At 34.6% G+C, this 21687-nt stretch overlaps 1 protein-coding gene across 1 annotated transcript in view; it reads right to left on the bottom strand.

Annotated features, from left to right (window-relative positions):
* Positions 1–21687, bottom strand: part of LOC142339337 (WD repeat-containing protein 91-like) — a 103966-nt gene that overhangs the window by 49379 nt on the left and 32900 nt on the right. The window contains exons 2-3 of the mRNA XM_075389315.1: positions 5204–5561; positions 4917–5132 (exon numbers count right to left, since the gene is read on the bottom strand). Coding sequence (XP_075245430.1) covers positions 4917–5132; positions 5204–5475 — 488 coding nt within the window. The 5' untranslated portion in view covers positions 5476–5561. The remainder of the gene's footprint in view (positions 1–4916; positions 5133–5203; positions 5562–21687) is intronic.

Genomic DNA, 21687 nt, shown 5'->3' with positions numbered 1-21687 from the left:
AAGGAATTCTAGACTTCATTCAATTAAAGGGTAAGTGAGACGTCAGGAGTCCGGCGTAAAAATCGTGACCTGTGAAATGAAAAACGTTATCAAGTTTGAATCATTTTGAAAACTTTGATTAGAAATAACATCAAAAATAGCTCAAAATCTTAAAAAATATAATGAAAAATTGCCAAAGTTCTCTACGGATTCTTAGTCTCAAGTCTGAAAATATAAAAAGATTGTACAGTGCAGGCAACCAAGCTATAAGCTCAAAAATCGACAATTTTCAAAAAAAAACATTTTTTATCAACTACCGCATTCAAGATCGACTCTTTTTCCTTGCAAAATTAAACAAAGTCAACAAATAACAGGCTAAGAATGCTCAAAGAGACAAACCGAGGCAAAATGGACAAAAAACAAAAACAAGTCTATTTGTGACTAAAAAAGTCGCCAAATTTTTCCAACTGATGTGTTCAGAATTAAAAAGCATGAAACGTTTTTTTTAATTCACAATTTTTGCGTTTATGTTCGCATTACCAATAAGTGAACCTCGAAAAATTAGAAAATAGATCAAGAAAGATTTTCCTATATTCACTGGACTTTCATGAACTGTATGAAATAAACCTCAATTGAAGACGGATGCATTGTTCAATAACTCACAATGAAGCAAGCGAAAAGCACCAGTTTAGGCTGAACAAAACATTTCACCTTAAATTCAGGTGTTCCCCACATTGTCAGTGAAATTGACAAAGCCTACTTAAAGATTATTTCAACTCAATATCTCAGGCTTTACCAGTTTCAAAAATCGTTAACTAATCGAAATTCTTTGGACTGTAAAAAAGTTTGTAAATAATACCCATTTGAACAGCTGAGGGCGCCTAATAATATATATTTTTCGAACATAGGGTCAAAGGTAAACGTTTGAAGAGGAGACAGTAACAATGGAGTTTGCTGTGAAAAATCAGAGTGTGCTGCTGAAAAAGATTCGCAATTTATTGAAAACCATTTTCTGTAGAATACTCTAAATTTTCAAAATAAACTCGATTGTTACTGTATTCTCGAACAACAATTAAAAAATGGTCTTGGTTCTACGTTCTCGTGAGGAAAAATGCCACAAATTTCTAGATTAGCGACTCTCATTCGCTATTATTATGAGAAACTTTTATGGACTCTCATTTGATTTATTTCGAAGTCGAAAACCAAAAACGTTTGATATTCTTGTGTTTTTAACAACTGTCAAAAAAATAGAAATTTTTAAAATGTATCAACTAAATGAATGTTCATTTTGTAAGATCAAAGAACAGCGGTAATCAAGTCTCAACTTTTGAATTAACTTCATTTTGCAGTATTTTCCAATCAGCAATTCCATTTCATAATATATCTAAACAAGGCGACTCGGTAATGTGCAATTGCACATAAGGTTTCGACCCCGCTGATCCACAATTTTGACATGATTGTCTACCAAATGAGGAACATAGAAAAATCCAAAAATCAATAATTTTTTTTTCAAAATTGGTGTATGAACGAAAAGATAGCCTCCAAAGCAAATAACTCAGTGGTGGAGTGAATAATGTTGCATTAGATTGATGACATGTGCAAATATAAAGAAAGCGAGTCAACACGAACAGCAAAATCAAACAACAACAACAAAAATTAATTACATCAAAAACTTCTTGTCCGTTTTAAAAAACAAAACTTAATAACTAAGTCAAAATAGCGTCAGATGAAACTGATATAAAACAAAACAACTTTTAATTCACCAGAAAAGATATGGGACTACTCAATAAAAAGGCTTGGTAACAATAAGACAATAAAGAACAAAAACAGTAAAGTTGTAAATTTCGCTTATTTTTTAAAAACAATTAATTTCAAAGTAATGAAAACCATTAGAAATCAACTAAAACATCCCATAGGTGTACGATTACCAATTCTTCTATAGAAGGAATTAAGAACTGTCGGTATTCAACTTTTTAATCGGTTACAAAGAGAACAAGAACTAGACAACAAACAAAAAATCAATTGAAACTTGGCAGAAAACGCTTTTGAAACCGTAACCATACTATGGGAATCAAAATATGTTCGATTGCACTTTCCGCGAGCAACGATTATGTATTATGTAACCTCTCATTAATGAAGCTAGATAACAAATAGATAAGAAAAGATGCAAAAATAAGTAACACTATTTTTTTTTGAAAAAAATATTTCCAATGACATGAACGCCATTAATTACCGGATGAAATAATTAAATAGGTTCGTTCATTCTTCCAAAGCAAGCCCTGGAAAATTGAAATTATCCAGAATATGTCTTACAAAAAGAACGTCAAACATGACAAAAATAAAAAATTAATTTACTTTTTTTTCCGTGTCGAAGCCAGTAAAGTCAACGAATTCTTTAAAAACATTAGATATTGTGACACCAATCCTTCTTGAAACCTTCCTTTGACAACAATTATGTCATATTAATGAGACCAGATAACAGACAATAAAAAGACATAGCTGGCAGATTGCAAGAAAATAGCCGCAATAGATTCGTAGATTGGCAGTCTAAAAAAAACAGTAAGACAGACCAAAAAAATTCGTCTTTTCATTGAAGGCTGATCTGTTATATTTTGATTAAAAATCTGTATAAGTTATTGCTGCTTCTATTAGCTGATCTCAAATAACCTTCATTTAGAGTGACACACACCCATTTGACCTTATCTCTTTGAATTAAAGTAAATAAAAGTCAATTTCAAATTGAGGAAGTCATTTTTTGAGAGTGAGGTAAGTCAAGTGTGACCAAAAATTTAATCACGCGCATGAACAAAAAACTCGCTCCATTAAGAGCGAAAAATGACGTCACACATGCAATTCAGTTGAAGTTGCATGAACGAATGAACAAAAAGTGGCTGTGACGTCATATGGTCGTAACAAAAATCATGACGACGAAATAAAAAAAAACCAAGAGAAGGCCAATAATAGCCCCAGCTATCGCTGTGCGGCTATTAAACAAAATTGCCAAGTTAAAAAGTGTCTCTTTTTAATTTATAAAACAATTGAGTTATAAAAGCCATCAGCTATCTACTAATATCAGAATATCGGATCATCTATTCTTCCATGTAAAGCCAATGACAACGGGTTATTGAATTGGAATTCTCATACGACTAAAAAGACAAAGTAAAAAGGACAGTTAAAGACAAAATTTAAAAATTTCAAATAAATTCTTCGAGAAAGTAGTGTCGAAGCCTTTAAAATCAGAATCTATATCTTCAAGGATTTTAATATTATCAATTGTGCCTTATTTTGAAAGCCAATAATGTGATATACGAACTGTCAATAACGTGATAATGTGACAAAACTAGAAAACGTGAAAAATGGGCAAATACCTAATAAATTTTTCAAAAAAATTGTGAAATCTAGTAATATCAAAGCCAGAAAAACATAACTTAAGGCGTAAAACCGCAATGAAGATTGAAATTGATTTCAATAGAAAGAAGAAGCAATCTTTCATTGCAGACAATAAGCTACAAGTTGACCAAATTAAGAGAAAAAAGGAGAAATTAAGTTCAATAAGCCATTATTTAATTAAAAATCAAATATTTTTAAAAGTCAAAACGACCATAAGCTTTCAAGTAATCAACTAGATAAAATAATCAAGAGCAAAAAAGGAAGCGAATTGGAACTATCACTAGTGAGCTTTGAATTGAAATGTTCTGTTACTTAATTAATGTAGAAAAGATCGATTTTCTTTTTTATAAAAAAGACCGACTGATTACAATCTGAATTATTTTTGGATTATACCAGTCCAAGATTGGTCCAAAACTAGCCCTGCTAAGGCTTTGGTCTATTGGGAACACTTAATTATTCGAATGTTCTGGATATTGATACTTTGTTAGTTAAAAACTCAAAAACAGATGCTTCGTTTTTGATAATCAACGAATAAATTTAGCAAAAAAACGGCAAAGTTTTAATAACAGAGCACTCTCAACGGAATTTGAAGTAGAAAAAGCCCCATTTTGAGTCTAAAAAGATTGTGTTAGTGGTGTTTGGGTCTGTACTTCCTGTAAATTTTATCAAAGTGGACTAAAGGAACTTATTTCGTGCTGTTTTTGATGAAAAAGTCTTAATTTTGAAATTTTTAGCCAGAATTTTTGACAATAATAAAAATAGCCTAAATAAAAATTTTTGTCTCTACAAATAAAAAGCAACAACACTTTCTATAAAAAATTAAACAAATTTTAGCAAAATTGGCGAAGTTTTAGTCAAAAATTCCGGAAAATGTGAATAAAATCTCACCGGAATTCACTCTATTTTCTCATAATTTAAACTTCGCTAACTCCCTGTAAAAAACGAAAAATCTGTTCAATTTCATATTCTACGCTCGACAAGCTTTCTAATGATACCAGTCTCAACTCTGTACGATGAATATATCGATCGGCCAAAATTGACTGAACAAAAAAAACCCATTTGAGTATATAGTTCCTTCCCCCTCAAGAGGGGTAGGAACAAGTATATTTAATCACAGGGGCTCACACGAAACGGTCGAAAAAGTGCAACATTTTAAAAACTTCGAGGCTGATACTTTCCTTGAGAAAGAAAAATTTTAAAATCTCTTAAAAAGCTATTCAGTTTTTCAACAGCTTTTCAACCATCCCACTGTTGTATCTCTCCGGAAAAGATTTCGATCGGCCAAATTGACAAAATACCAAGCTAGCATAGAGTTCCAAACACCCTAATAAATTTGTGGGTTGGAACCAAAATGATCCAGCCTTTAAGTTTAGCGTCGCTTGTATCAAATACTCTGAATATTCAAGTCTAGGAGCAACACGCTCTTGTCGTTATCGTGGCCACATTTGGCATGATTACCAGGAAGACACTAGAAAGTGTCATCACGGAAAAATTAAAATGGGAAATTTAAATTTTCAATAATCAAATCGTCAAAAATTAACTTCTACCTGTCATTGAGCTCTGGGTTCTTGACATACGGCAAACCGTACCATTCACCCCAATCGTACTGGGGGAGTAATTTGGATGATTTCTCAAAGAACTCAAGCACTTTATCAGATCTACCACTGGTGACACAATTCACAAGAAAGCAACGATATAAGCTGATTTCAATTTTTCTCAGAGCACTTGATTGTCCAGAGTCACAGCTCCAGAAGAACTTCTTGCTGAAATTAGGACTTTTAGAATAAATGTTGATTAAATAAACATGCTTTAGAATGATTCTATTATTCAAAACCTGAGAAAACTCCATAAGTTTGTTAGCTGCACAAGATCGTGAGCTGCGATCAGATTCATCAACGTGTCCACAATTTTATCGACGTTGCAACTCTTGTCTACAAAGCCACTCGAAACAGTATTAGTAAAATTTATTGCAGGTCCGGAATTCGATTTAGCTAATTCTGCTTCGAAAGATCTTGCTGCCGCTGTAAACCCTCTGTAAACCAGATATTCTCTGATTTGGTCATCCAGCTCAGAGGAATTTAGGTTTCCGCCAGAGTTTGATGCCATGAGATCGTGCAAAGCTTTCGATATTAATCTATTCTAACACATTTGATCAGTGAGGATTTACATTTTATATTTTTCAACAGCTTCTAAAAACAGCAACAATATTGTTTCATTTATTCTTTTGAGACAAAGAGACCCCCAATATTTTCATAAATTGTAACCCCCCGTTAGCGAATACCTATCTACTTCCCCCACCTAATTACAAATTATGTAATGTCATATCACGCTACTACATAAATAATAACACGCAAAAAAATTATATGCCCACTACCTTGCGGGTGGGCGCGGGGCAGAAAATATACAAAGCAAGAGGTGCCAAAATATTAAATTATGTGTTATCGCCTTGGTGATCAACTAATGCGAGAAAATAAAATACTTATTTGAGAATTAAATTCAAAAATAATGAAAATGAGTGCATTTTAGTATAACAAAATACCAATGGCTGGTGGGTAATTATTATAAACTTTTAATGAAATGGATTTATTAGAGGCTCAACAAAGCTGGAACGCAACCTGCAGAACATTATGGACTTGGTAAAGTAAATAAAAACGGTTCTCCGCTTCGGCCTGTTCTGTCAATAACTGGTAGCAGTTGAGACAATTTTAATTCGAAAATTACATTTTAGCGAACTAAAAGATTGAAACGTTCCAGACTTTTACCGGAACGGTAAAAAGTCATTAAAAAATTTAAACGATAAAAGACAAGATCATGAATATTGGTCCTCCAGGTTCCGAAACACATAATCGCCAGGGGAAGCAGAAGTCCGCTTTTCTCAAGAAGCAGTACCACCAACTCTATCAGGACGCGGATCGCGAGCTGCACACGCATACTGTATATCATTTGGCGAATAAAAACAGAACAAAATAAAAGATGCCGTAACTGTCATTAAAAAAGTGGTTTGGAACAGCAAGGTCGTTGAATGCGAAAAATGTGAATTCTGTAATTGCATAAAATGTCAGGGAGCAATACGAAAAAATGGGAACCTTGTTCGAAATAATTTAAATTAGTAGTATAGTGTCTTCCTGGGCACGCAACGGGGGGGGGGGGACATTTGTGTAACCCTGTTTGCAACGTTGGACGCGAAAAAATTTTTCGAAATGTTGGTATTTTTTGGCGTTCTGGCAAGAGCGGTGCAAAACGCCAAAAAATAGCAACATTTCGAAAAAATTTTTCGTGTCTCTCCCCCCCCCCCCCCCCCCGTTGCAAACACAGGGTTACACAAATGTCGAAAATTTTGAAGTTTTAAAATTGCATGAAATGCATTTTGCGCTGGGACTCAAAGACGATTTTTTGTTGACCTCATCTCACCTGGTGGGCCTAATCATTGAAAAAAAGAACTACACTATCTTCAGCAGAGTTTGAACAATTAACTCAAAGCTACAATTCACTCTGTGAAAAGCTAAAGGCTGGACAATCAGAAGAATCTATCAAAAAAGAATGCAATAAGACAACGAGAAGAAAGCGACGTTATCATCTTGCATTCTCATCGGAGACCAATAGGGTTAAATCAACTCAGGTTGCTGATCAGTCCAAGAAGAAAGCGAAGAAAAATTCTGAGAGCAACACACAGTATTAGTAATGGGCTACGTTTGAACGAACACCTGAGTTCTTTCGACAGTTTCAAAAGAAATTTCAGTATTTTTTCTGCAGAAGAGCCAATATTTGATAATAAAGGAATCAACAACAGTTTTGCTTACAGTTTGCATGAGAATAACAACATTTGTAAAATAAAAGAACAACATTATCATGTTATTGCAGCTTTGGATCGATTAACAGAGTTTCAAAAAAAATTCTTCAAAACCCTATTCAATTACTTGCCTATACACATGCTTCAGATTTCTACTCCACAAAACACAATCTGTCAACATCACTGTTCACGGTGAAGTTTTTGAGAAGTTGGAGCAAGCAGTCATTCACAATTGCCAACATCAGCTAGATTTATGTAGCGCCAAAAAAAGCTTCCAAATATCTTTGAACTGCAGACTGTCAAAGAGAATGTTCATGTTCAAACTGATTTCATACCAACTTGTACATTTAAACGATTTTTTTTGTATTTATCAGAACCTTTCTTATGCTGAACTTTTAAAAATTACTGATATTATTATTAGTGGATATGGCTCCCTGATTATTGATAATGACAATGTAAAAACTAACTTTCGACTTGAATTAAAAAATTAATCGCATATTTTTCAACAAAAAACCGAGTTTCAAAGGAATAATGCTACTACTTTATGAAAACAATTGATAGAAAAAATTTCAAATTGACTGACTTGTTCTACATCATATGAATAGCAAATCGCAGCAAATCATCATCATTCATGTAGTGTACATATGGATAGTTATCTCTGAAAATAATATGAGCAATGTAAATACAAAAGAGTCCACACAGCTTTGAGTTTGGGTTCAAAATTGGCTGTAATCTCAGGAATTGAACAACTTTTTCTTCGAAGTAGAACTGCAGCAGTCGAGTGTATACAAAATGGTAGCAATCCAGTGCTTGTCCAAATAGATCAGGAAAATATATTGTTTTCTTATAATTACAAATCAGTAGCCAATGACTACCCGATGATGTTGATATTGATGTATTGACCACAGCAAAGCAACTGTCTGACAGTCTTGGAAAATTATCAGCTGCAAAAACGCCGCAAAACTTGTGCTTCAGATGAACACATTTACTTACTAGATAAATTATGTCAAAGTTATCCATCAACCGGATATGTAATAAACGAGTTTTTTGTAAATTTTTGTCCAGAGTTAACATAAAGTTCCCCCAGGAATAAAATTTCAACGTTGTCACCCAGAGGTGTTCCAAAAGTGAGCTCCACTGAAATTGAACAATTTTTAATTCAGGATGAATGAAATCGTGTGAAGCCTCCTATGTTGACGTAAGGCCGAAAGCCAAAATAAAGTGATTTGGATAATCGGCTAGGGGAATGCCATGGCCCCCTTTATCAAGAAAATCTAGAGCTTCAAGCGTGTTGAAGTAGACACGTTGATCTGCGGTTGTTGAAATAGGTGTTCCAACAGCCGGTAGTCCATTTCTATAAATCACTATTTCGTTCAAATTGAATTTCTGGTAATGGAAAGAGTTCGTTTGTTTAGTTCCTAAATATGACTGATTTGTTGACATTGCAATAATCATTCTTCAAACCGGTTCTTTCGAGAAGATGTCTTCTTGACTCCAAATGCGGATGCCAGTAGTGGCAAGAAAAGTTCTAGGCAACACCTCCGTGTACCCATAGACAGCTGCTGTTTTAAGCAATGTATTTTCTATCGCAGACAACACATGATCAATCACGGTCATTTTACGCACGTAAAGATTTGCTTCAACAGTTTTTACTCTGTAATGTTTGTTAGATTCGGATATGACGGTAAAATCGTTTGGAGACCTTCTGAAGGAGATGCGTAGGGTAACACCACTGAGAAGATGTTTGTCACAGGTCAATATATCACTGGCCGGTTTTCCAAGTAGAGAACATTCCAGAGAGTCAGCAACTGAAGCTTTTCGCGCAGCAACATCAGTAGCTCTGTTGTCAGCTCCATCAATTATAGCCGCTTCGTCTTCATAATAGTAGCCTTGACAAACTAACCAAGTGTTCTTGGCTGTTCTTTCCGATGAGAATTCTGTTTCTATGAAAGCCTTGTGTGCCTAGTTGCCGTTTGTATTTGACAATTTAACACCATTTGCCGATAGTGTACACTCTGAAAACAGAGAGTGCAGTGCGTTATTGCTAAAATACGGCGAATCTGTGTTTGTTGCATCAGCCCCAGTTCTCAAATCAGCGTCATTGGTTCTCGTGATTTTGCATTTTCTTTCAAGTAGAAACTTTTGTAAATCAATAAAGTTGCTCCTGTTGCCAACAACTTCGAATACCAACATTGAGCCATCCGGTGAATATGATGAACCAACCTTTTGTGTAAAAGCATTGTCAAATAAGATAAGGAGCGGCTGCTTTTCAAACAAGTCTAGAGTTGTGTGTGTTGCCTCTGCTGGCAATAAATTAGTATTCATTTTCCACTTTGGAAAAGAAATCTGACCGACTTCTCAGTAACGGTTCTTTTCTCTGAATGATTTTTCGGGATTTGACAGGACCGCTCTGTTTCTGTTTTTTGTAAACATTTCCACCACGAACGCCTCCAATTCGGGCTCTTGAGCCACCAACTTGTTTTCCTTACCGTTTTTTGAACAGTTGGTTTGAGTGTTTCTTTAGGACTCTTCTTTTTGGTGACAACGTCAACAATCTCTGGTGCTGCCTGTACAAACAGTTCTCTTCCAATCTTTTTAGCAACAGGCCACAAAAATTTTTTAGCTATTGGTATGGCCGCCCTACCAATTCTAGCTGCTAAAGCCCCGAACCCACTGCCTCGCTGACGATAGTGTCCTGCAAAGTATGGTGAAACTGATTGTTGTTGATAGTAAGCTTCCATTTGATTAAATTTTTTAAAGTTTAAAGTCAGAATAACTTTTCCTGTTCCCGTAAATGGAACATATTTGCTAGTTTCGGTTCACAGCTGAACCTCAATACACTGAAAATTGTTTGACAACACTTTCTTATATTCCAAAATGCTAAAAACTATTCTATGCGTAGGTTCAATTTCACAAAGGTTACCGTTTTTAAGGCGTTGTTTTGAATCAATGACACGAATCAGGGGAGCTTTTGTGTCTCCAATGTGTTGATACTCAATTTTGTTGCTGTATACAAATATCATTTTTTTCCTGCAAGCAGATCAAAAGGGTAATCAGCGACAAAAGCGTTCGCTTCTCCGTCACTCATTGCCAAATTGTCAAAGGAGTCTATCATTTTATAAACGCTATGAGTGCCTGAGCCATCTTTGATTCCTCCAAAGCACAGAATGCTGGGTATTTCTTCGTCAGGAAATGTAATTCCTTCATTTTTGCCAAAAAACAAAACCAAAACGCCTGTGATTTTATTGTACTGATGACTGAATTTAGTTAGACCAGTCGCTGTCTTGATTGCTTTTATCAGGTGTTCCAAGTTCTCATAGCTTCCAGCATTGATCAAGACTGTCTCCCCTTTGTATGGTTTTGAGACAGCACCAGTTGGAATACTTCTCTGATGGTTTTCGTTTCCTCCAGAGGAATACTTTATGATTCGAGTGCTATTAACCTGGTTGATTCTGGATGGGAACATAATTTCACTCAAAGCTACTCTCCAATCACCTTCCAGGCTGATTTCTTCATTTAAAAAATTCTTGAAGTTAGCCAAAGTATTCTCTGGAAGATGCTCATGGAAGCTGATGAAACTAAATGTATGGTGAACTCATTCATGCTTTGTGAACGCTTCACTATTGTCAGCAACTTTCACTAATTCTAACTGATAGAACTTACACCTGATTGGATCTTGATTCGAGTCAATAGGCTGTAGGTTGGAGGGTTTGTTGTTGGAATATCGTAAATTTCAAAAACTTTGTTGGAAATGTCTGCTTATAACCTTTCTGGAAGGGTAAATCAACTTTTGATATTCTAACAAAATCACCAATTCGAAATTTTGGTCGACTAACTAATTTCTCAGACGCAATTGTGTTTAATGATAATAGATAAGAAACGTTTTTTTTGGTGACTTGGTTCGGAGCTATTTTTGTTACACGGTTGACGCGTGAGTTTATTGTTTGCACAAAATTTTTCAACTGAGAGATGTATGAATATGTCCATTTTTTTTCCAGATACTTGTAAATAATGTTCTTTAAAGAGCGGATGTTTCTTTCAGCAAAAGCAGACTTCTTTTCGCTGAAAGTTTGATAAATTTCAATGTTTCTCCTCTGACAAAGTGTTTTAAAACTCTGTTCCAGCATCCACCTAAACTTTTTTCGGCTGTTTCTGCTTAATCATTTGTTTGAAGGCTTCAGCTGTTGTTGTTGCATATTTTGATTTGAGTGGTTCAACACGTAGAAAGCGTGAAAGACAGTTAACAGCAATCAATAAATACTTAATAACTGCGTTCTGTTTTGACAGTTTGTCCACGTGTGTCAAATCAAGAGAACAAATTTCATTGATGTCGTATGCAATAACTTTCAAACGTGCAAAATTTTTTCGCAACCCTTTGTATTTTGTGTGAGCATTCATGTTTGCTAGAAACTGTTTCACTTTGCGAGGCTGAAGATTTGTGCTTTTTTGTAAGTTTTGAACGCTTCCAAACGCAGCTGACCCTTTTGTGTACATCGACTGCAGCATTTTTTCTTCACTCGTCGTAAGATTCACATTGTTTTTCCTTCTGTACACTTGCTTCGTACGGAGTTTCGAAACCTTCCTCTTCCTTTTCGTCAGTGTCACTGCTGCTTTCGTGTTCAGTGAGGAGTGCTCTGCTGGACTGTTGCTGCTTCTGGTTGTTAAGTTTTTGAGGCTTTTGAAACTTTGAACGTTTTTGTTTCTGTGATCTTTTGACGATTTTTTTTGTTGCGGTTTCTTGAGAATTTTTCCTGATCGAAGTTTTAGCATTACTGTTAATTACTTCTTCCTCTTTTATTTGTAACACTTTCAAAAATTCAAAATAATCAGGACTGTCAATCTTCTTTGTTGGTTGTTGTAAATTGTACAAGAAAGCGAATGCATTTATATCAGTTGGACTGTTGTCAATGAGCAACTTCTCGCCTTCACCAATGGACAGACAACTAGATTTTTTAATTAGATCTACAATATTTTCACACTTAAAGTATTTTGAATTGGTTAAAAGAGATGATAATGTTTTTAGGACTTGTACTGCCCGTTTATTTGAATTTTCGGCCCAATTATTGTCAACAACATTAACATCAGAGTCTTCTTCCGGCAGTTTTTCATTGATCTGCGCTTCATTGTGTTCCTTTGATCGCATTCTATTTATAATTGACAGCTGTGCCGATTTGTATTTAACGTCAGGATCTTCTAAGACCTGAAATTGGTATGGTTGACTTTTCATATAGACTTTCTCGGGAACTAAAATAAACTCCTCGGCAGTTAACATTTTGTACTTTTTTATGATTGACTCAAATACTGGTTGCAAAAATGAATAATGAGACGAACCAAATCAAAACCTGTTTTTTTGTGAGCAGTATTGCTTTTTTCTTTTCAACCGAAGCGTTTTTACGAAGAACAGTCCTGAACACGTTTTCACTTTGCATTAAATTATTGATCCGAACTTTCACATGTCCTGTGATGACCTTGTAAAAACATTCACACAGTACCAATACAAAATTTTCATCGGAAGTGCGGAGAAATTTCCTCAACTCAGGATTAGATAAAAGTACCATTCGTTTTGGTATAAAGAATTTTTTCCCTTTCATCTGATATGTTAGTTATATCGGCTTTGTATGAAGGTATGTAGAACACTGACGGTCCAGGCTCTGTAATATCTGAGCAAAATTGCAGACGGTCAGAAGTTTTTGGATCGAGATCAATCAATGTGTCCGAATGTTTCTCTTGTTGCTATTTCATATAAATGACATTGATGTTCTTGTGTCGACCAGTGGTAGCCAGCTTGACAAACTCTTTGTCATTAAAAATTTCCTCGCAAGAATCGTCAAATATAAGCAAACAATTTTCAGTATTTTTCAAAAACTCCAAATTTGTGAATTTTTTGAAAACAATGTTTGAATGCTGTTCAATTTGTGAGTATATTGGTTGCATTTCGTGGTAGAGAAAAATAACACTTTTAAACTTTGGATAAAAGGTGTTTCCTGCTATTATTCTAAAAATTAAATTTGTTTTACCACAACCCGACGGACCTACCACGGCCATGAAAATCCTGTCGATGGTAGAGATTATTTTGTTCATAATCGAGGGTTTGGGAAGATATATACAACTAAAATCGATAGAATCGATATCCAAACTGATGTTTTCTTCACAATTCGGTTTACGCACAGTCAATTTCACAAAACAGAGAACTATTAGCAACAATATAACAAACATTTGAACAACAAATACAACTTCCGACCGTGGTAACGTTATCTGGTTACAGAATTTTTAATTAGATTTACCACTACTTTCTTTTTCGAAAAGAGTCTCTTGTACAACTTGATCAATTGTTACTTGCTCCATCGCAGAAAAAAAATGAGTATATAATAATTTATTGAACTTTTTTAATGATTTACATAGAACAGTTCATAAAACTTAAAATCACTCAAAAATTCTTTCATGTGAACCATGAAACATGCAGGTAATCTTGCAGTTTTTTCACAGTACATAATTTTTTTTTATCTTGTCCGTGTTTACAAGTTCTTGAATTTCATCAGGCAGCATTTTATCGTTTTTATCTACCTCTTTACCAGTTGGATGTTTCGATATCAACAGAAGTTTCGGACGCAAGACTTTGCGTTGACAATCCGACATTTTGTTTTCTCCACTGAAAAAAGGTTCGATGTAAAAAACCAAGTGTGTAATCGAACGATTTTCCTCCTCTGTCAATAACACCCTAACTTTTCTCGGACGAATTTGAGTACCACTTTTTATTGTTTCTCCTTTGCAAATGGAAAGATTCAGTGTGCCCTCCTTCGTGATTAATGCGTAAATAGTCGAATTTGCTGACAAGGGTGCTTCCACTTTCGTCAATTCCTCTCTCATTAGTCAACCAGTCAAAATAGAAATAAGCTTTTTCCCGTGCACAATGATTGTTGAAGACACCACGCTCTGTTGAGCTATGATTCCCACAGTTAAATGTAAAGAAATTGTAAGATATATTAGGACACTCCAGAGTATTTAAATCGATTACTGGAGAATCGAGCAACACTTGATAGATGTTGAGATTTTTCAAACATTTAGCTTAATAAACCGCTGTTGGGTTTCTTAAGCGAACGCTTTGGACAATTTTTGTCAGATAAATGTAAGGATAGTTTTCAGAGTTCCAGTTTAAACCATGTAAGTTTTTAGATAACCAATTAAATGAAGTTTTCTGCGGATCGGTCAAATCGGAAAATTTTGATGGTTGATAAAACAAAACACAATCGTTGTAATCTGAAACCTCAAACGGAAACCTTCAAGGTCTAACACAACTGTTTTACTGCTTAACATTCCAACAAGTGAGAAATTTTTGAGTGGAAAAGTTTAATATACAAACAAAAAAGATTTCCTGTCAGATGTCCAGTTAAGCAAATATTAGGCTTCCAGGGAAGCTAGTACGAGTTGCTGGGTCCTTCGGTGTAGAGCTCCTGGATCAAACCACCAGCGTCATGCAAAATTGCATGTAATCGTAGAATTTTGGAGTTGTTTAGGTATGAATATAAAGAAGAGCTATCTATTCCAATAAGTCCTCCGTGTGGTCGATGTTTCAAAGCATTATCATAATCAAAGTTTTCATTTTGACTGAAGTATTCACTTGCTGCTAAGAAGTAGTTCAGTCTTACTGAATTATTTGGGTATGTTGTGGCTAATATTAAATACTTCTCATGAATGTTTTTCAAACAATATCTACAAACAATTGGTTTATCAAAATGCTTTCCGAGTTAGATTGAGGCCGACTGAAACTGAAAAAATGGATACTTTTAATTTTCTCTTTGAAAAATTTATATCAATCTAATTCATAGAGGAGGAGATGGCAAAACTATTTGACTGCTCGAGTTGAAAGCATTCAAATTAATAATAAAATGAAAGTTGTCCTAGTTCATTTGTAAAACAGTGGCACTTTTATACAAACTCTTATTCATTAGAAAGTCAAGCACAAAACAATGTCTAATATTTCCGTTTTAAAGAACCAGTGTGAACACAAGGTATTGTAAATAAAACAACAACCCACTTTATAGGTTCTATATAGATTCTAAAAATAGCCTTCCGGAAAGATAAGAACCGGCGGGGATTATACTAATACTTTCAAATCTGTCTTTATTTTAGAAAAGAAGAGTACATGTAGCATAAAACTGCAAAAATTAAAGAAAATATCTTCCCGTCTATATAAATGAATCTTTGTAGAGCACAAACCTTTCTAAGTATAGTAGCAAAACACCCACAAAATTAGTTTTATTTGTAACACTTTCAATAATTCAAAATAATCAGGACTGTCAATCTTCTTTGTTGGTTGCTGTAAATTGTACAAGAAAGCGAATGCATTTATGTCAGTTGGACTGTTGTCAATGAGCAACTTCTCGTCTTCACCAATGGACACACAATAAGATTTTTTAATTATATCTACAATATTTTCACACTTTAAGTATTTTGAATTGGGTAAAAGAGATGATAATGTTTTTAGGACTTGTACTGCCCGTTTATTTGAATTTTCGGCCCGATTATTGTCAACAACATTAATATCAGAGTCTTCTTCCGACAGTTTTTCATTGATCTGCGCTCCATTGTGTTCCTTTGATCGCATTCTATTTATAATTGACAGCTGTGCCGATTTGTGTTTAACGTCAGGATCTTCCAAGACCTGAGTTTGGTATGGTTGACTTTTCATATAGACTTTTTTGAGAACTAAAATAAACTCCTCGGCAGTTGACATTTTGTACTCTTTTATGATTGACTCAAATACTGGTTGCAAAAACGAAAAATCAAAACCTGTTTTTTGTGAGCAGTATTGCTTTTTTCTTTTCAACCGAAGCGTTTTTACGAAGAACAGTCCTGAACACGTTTTCATTTTGCATTAAATTATTGATCTGAACTTTCACATGTCCTGTGATGACCTTGTAAAACCATTCACACAGTACCAATACAAAATTTTCATCGGAAGTGCGGAGAAATTTCCTCAACTCAGGATTAGATAAAAGTACCATTCGCTTTAGTATAAAGAATTTTTTCTCTTTCATTTGATATGTTAGTTATATCGGCTTTGTATGAAGGTATGTAAAACACTGACGGTCCAGGCTCTGTAATATTTGAGCAAAATCGCAGACAGTTAGAAGTTTTTGGATCGAGTTCAATCAATAAGTGTCCGAATGTTTCTCTTGTTGCTATTTCATAACAATTTTTCAAAAAAAGAGTGAAATTCAGTTGTTTACCGAGAAACTCAACTTGCTGAACGTCACGTGGTGAGTTGAACAGAATGATATGATTTGTATTCAAATCTGTTGTTCGTGACCATTTACTTTGCTGGTAAAGGTTGTGCTTCACTTAAATGACATTGATGTTCTTGTGTCGACCGGCGGTAGCCAGCTTGACAAACTCTTTGTAATAAAAAAAATTTCCTCGCAAGAATCGTCAAATATAAGCAAACAATTTTCAGTATTTTGCAAAAACTCCAAATTTGTGAATTTTTTGAAAACAATGTTTGAATGCTGTTCAATTTGTGAGTATATTGGTTGCATTTTGTGGTAGAGAAAAATACCACTTTTACAATTTGGATAAAAGATGTTTCCTGCTATTATTCTAAAAATTAAATTTGTTTTACCACAAACCGACGGACCTACCACGGCCATGAAAATCCTGTCACTGGTAGAGATTATTTTGTTAATAATCGAGGGTTTGGTAGATATATCCAACTAAACTCGATAGAATCGAAATCCAAACTGATGTTTCCTCACAATTTGGTTTAAACACAGTCAATTTCACAATGCAGAGAACTATTAGCAACAATATAACAAACATTTGAACAAAAAATACAACTTCCAACCGTGGTAACGTTATCTGGTTACAGAATTTTTAATTAGATTTACCACTACTTTCTTTTTCGAAAAGAGTCTCTTGTACAACTTGATCAACTGTTACTTGCTCCATCGCAGAAAAAAAATGAGTATATAATAAATTATTGAATTTTTTTAATGATTTACATAGAACAGTTCATAACAATTAAAAGCACTCAAAAATTCTTTCATGTGAACCATGAAACATGCAGGTAATCTTGTAGTTTTTTCATAGTACATAATTTTTTTGATCTTGTCCGTGTTTACAAGTTCTTGAATCTCATCAGGCGTTTTATCGTTTTTGTCTACCTCTTTACCAGTTGGATGTTTCGATATCAACAGAAGTTTCGGACGCAAGACTTTACGTTGACAATCCGACATTTTGTTTTCTGCACTGAAAAAAAGGTTCGATGTAAAAAACCAAGTGTGTAATCGAACGAATTTCCTCCTCTCTCAATAACACCCTAACTTTTCTCGGACGAATTTGGGTACAACTTTTTATTGTTTCTCCTTTGCAAATGGAAAGGTTCAGTGTCACCTCCTTCGTGATTAATGCGCAAATAGTCGAATTCGCTGACAAGGGTGCTTCCACTTTCGTCAATTCCTCTCTCATTAGTCAACCAGTCAAAATAGAAATAAGCTTTTTCCCGTGCACAATGATTGTTGAAGACACCACGCTCTGTTGAGCTATGATTCCCACAGTTAACTGTAAAGAAATTGTAAGATATATTAGGACACTCCAGAGTATTTAAATCGATTACTGGAGAATCGAGCAACACTTGATAAAAGTTGAGATTTTTTCAATCCTTTAGCGTAATAAACCGCTCTCGGGTTTCTTAAGCGAACGCTTTGGACAATATAAATGTAAGGATACTTTTCAGAGTAATTTAAGCCATGTAAGTTTTTAGATAACCAATTAAATGAAGTTTTCTGCGGATCGGTCAAATCGGAAAATCTTGATGGTGGGGAAAACAAAACACAATCGTTGTAATCTTCAGTACATACACCAAATTCTTTAACAAAAAACTTTTCTTTCCTGTGACGGAAACCTTCAAGGTCTAACACAAATGTTTACTGCTTAACAATCCAACAAGTGAAAAATTTTTGAGTGGAAAAGTTTAATATACAAACAAAACAGAATTCCTGTCAGATGTCCAGTGAAGCAACTATTAAGCTTCCAGGGAAGCAAGTACGAGTAGCCGGGTCCTTCGGTGTAGAGCTCCTGGATCAAACCGCCAGTGTCATGGAAAATTGCATGTAATCGGATAATTTTGGAGTTGTTTAGGTATGAATCTAATGAAGAGCTATCTATTCCAATAAGTCCTCCGTATGGTCGAAGTTTCAAAGCATTATCATAATCAAAGTTTTCATTTTGACTGAAGTATTCACTTGCTGCTAAGAAATAGTTCAGTCTTACTGAATTATTTGGGTATGTTGTGGCTAATAACAAATACTTCTCATGAATGTTTTTCAAACAATATCTACAAACAATTGGTTTATCAAAATGCATTCAGAGTTAGATTGAGGCCGATTGAAACTGAAAAAATGGACACTTTTAATTTTCTCTTTGAAAAATTTACATCAATCTAATTCATAGAGGAAGAGATTGCAAAACTATTTCACTGCTCGAGTTGAAAGCGTTCAAAGTAATAAAAAAGTTAAAGTTGTCCTAGTTCATTCGTAAAACAGTGGCACTTTTATACAAACTCTTATTCATTAGAAAGTCAAACACAACAAAAAAATTGTCTAATAGTTTCGTTTTAAAGAACCAGTGCGAAAATAAGGTATTGTAAATAAAATAACAACCCACCTAATAGGTTCTATATAGATTCTAAAAATAGCCTTCCGGAAAGATAAGAACTGGCGGGGATTACACTAATACTTTCAAATCTGTCTTTATTTTAGAAAAGAAGAGTACATGTAGCATAAAACTGCAAACATTGAAGAAAATATCTACTCGTCCATATAAATGAATCTTTGTAGAGCACAAACCTTTCTAAGTATAGCAGCAAAACACCCACAAAACTAGTATTCAGTTTTTCACTTAAACCAGATTCTTTAAATTCATTATTTTATAAGTAAAATATTTATATTCTGTCTCATTTGTTGATAATTGTATTGATATTCATTTACGCTTTAATAATTCTTGTTAAGAAGAACTATTCAGATTCCTTCAACAGTAATCAACTCAAGTTTTTTTAACGTATTCTTCTCAGATTTCTCTAACAGTATTTTTTTGGATATATTTTACAGTCTTCAACAATTCATTCAAGGCAACTTATAGGATTGTAAACAGACGAAGTTATCCCTGACTTCTTAAAATGTTTCCCATAGCAATCATACTAAAAGAAAAATCTTCTACCAGTAGTCGAACTATTGCACACGAAAAAAGAGAATATTGTTATTGTTCAGCAAGAGTGTCAAGGCGAAGAATGGAAAACTGTAAAACACATGGCCCTACCTGTTGTTACTTTCGATTTCATTCAATCTTTTAGATTTGAAAAAAGCTTCATTTAAGGGAGCTCAATATACTCTGGAATTTGTAGCGGATTGTACTCGTGAGTTTATATTTGACTCAAACGTTCTGGGAGATGACATTAGGAGAATTCTCTATGATTACGATGTTCAAGGAGTACCTATCTACGAAAATCAGGAAGAATATTGGCAGTACGTGGAACTCATTGAAAACTTTTGGAAAATCCAGCTATTACTGAAAGTCCAGATTCAACAACCAAGAACTTAGAAAACTCGATAACCTCTACAGCAATTTCAACAAGTTTCATCAAAACACCCGAATTTAGTAGGATCGTGGCAACCAACAGTCTTGAAACCGCCGTCTTGTCTTGCTCCAAAAAAACGTAAACTCTAAATGAGTCTCTTTTAGCCTCAAACAGTTATAATTTTGTGAGTTGCATTTGCTCAACCTCAGTAAACTACTAATATAACAATAAAAGATTGTTCGTTGTTTTGTTGATGTTTTAATTGTTTGTTCGTCTCTCTAGTTTTCTCTCATTTGATGGCTAAAAGTATATTCTGAGAAAAAATACTTTCATAATGACAAATTCAATATGTTACCATGGCAGGACTCCTGGAAGTTTGGTAGTTCAATATGATTTCCTTTTTTTTGCAAATAAATTGTGTCTGTTAGTTCAAGCGCAAGACATGAATAGATGATTTACTTCCTTAAGGTCGCTTTTTTAGGTATAGTAACAAGTGTTCACGCAGACAGCTACATAACGTTTTTCTGTACAAGTAATATCGTGAGAAAAGTCAAAGAAGGAACAATCGTCAACCACTAACATAGTTTGTTTACAAAACAAACTCGAACTGAAACTCAAACAAATTCCTATAAGTCTGCTCTAGTGCTAGGCAATTACTGTATTAAACTATAAAAACAAAACCACCCAATGCAAACAGTTGAACATGTAAACTTATTCAGAAATAATTCATTGACACTCTCGGTCGATCGGTCGTCCAATCACAATCGAATACGACAGCTACTCGTGTAAAATGACCTTTAGCAACTGTTATAGTGGTTAGTCATAGTAGACATTGTATAGTAAAAATAGATGGGTGACTCAGGTTTTTCTTACAAGAACAACAACAACAACACAACAGCCAGCACTCAACTCCTTTCCTGTTACTATATTTTGTTCTCATGCATAATCATTTAAAGGGTTGAAATAGTATTTGAGGGGACTGACTGATAGCAACAGACATTAAGAATACCACAAACAGTCAACAACTTTTTTTCACCTAGTTGGTAAGCCCTTATTGATGGCAATGTTTGATTATAAAACGTTTGATATAATCTTAGTACCAGGTTAAATGATGTCCGCAAAAAATTAACTTTAAGACCTGAAACCCGCTGCAAAATGCATTTCACACACTTTTAACACTTCAAATTTTTGAAATTTCCCAAAATTTTTTTGATGATTTTTGAAAAGTTTTTTTTCAATGATTAGGCCCACCAGGAGAGATGAGGTCAACAAAAAATCGTATTCGAGTCCCGAAACCCAGCGCAAAATGCATTTCACGCAATTTTAACACTTAAAAGTTAACGAATTTTTTTTCATTTCTTTTTCAGAAAAAATTGTTTTTCACTGATGAGGCTCACCTGGGCTGATTTCAAAATGACAACCACCAAAACAGCAGTGATACCTCCCAACTAACCCCCCAAACAAGCCAAAACCATCAAAAACTTTTAAAACTAACAAATTTTACCAAAAATGTGTCTTCCTGAGAACGCAACGGGGGGACATTTGTGTAACCCTGTGTTTCCAATGGGGGGGTACACGAAAAATTTTTTCGAAATGTTGCTATTTTTTGGCGTTTTGCACCGCTCTTGCCAAAACGCCAAAAAATACCAACATTTCGAAAAATTTTTTTGTGCCCCCCCCCCCGTTGCAAACACAGGGTTACACAAATGTCCCCCCCCCCACCGTTGCGTGCCCAAGAAGACATTATACTACTTAAATTAGAAAATACACTAACTATTAACAAAACTTCAACAACCGAAAACGAAGAGTTGAATCTGAAAGATATGTGGACATAATTTGCACAGTAGAAGACAACCCCCAATATTTGCTTCAACTAAGAAATAATGTCTGTGAAAATTTGCAGTTCACAACATACGGCAGTCTATGTCTCTCGTAAATGTCACCAAAACCAAAAAAA

The sequence above is a fragment of the Convolutriloba macropyga genome, chromosome 5, assembly GCF_964194025.1.
Source record: "Convolutriloba macropyga chromosome 5, txConMacr16.3, whole genome shotgun sequence".
In the NCBI taxonomy this organism is placed as follows: Eukaryota; Metazoa; Xenacoelomorpha; order Acoela; family Convolutidae; genus Convolutriloba; species Convolutriloba macropyga.
The sequence above is the reverse complement of the archived record's forward strand: the minus strand, read 5'-3'. Positions and strand labels throughout refer to the sequence as shown.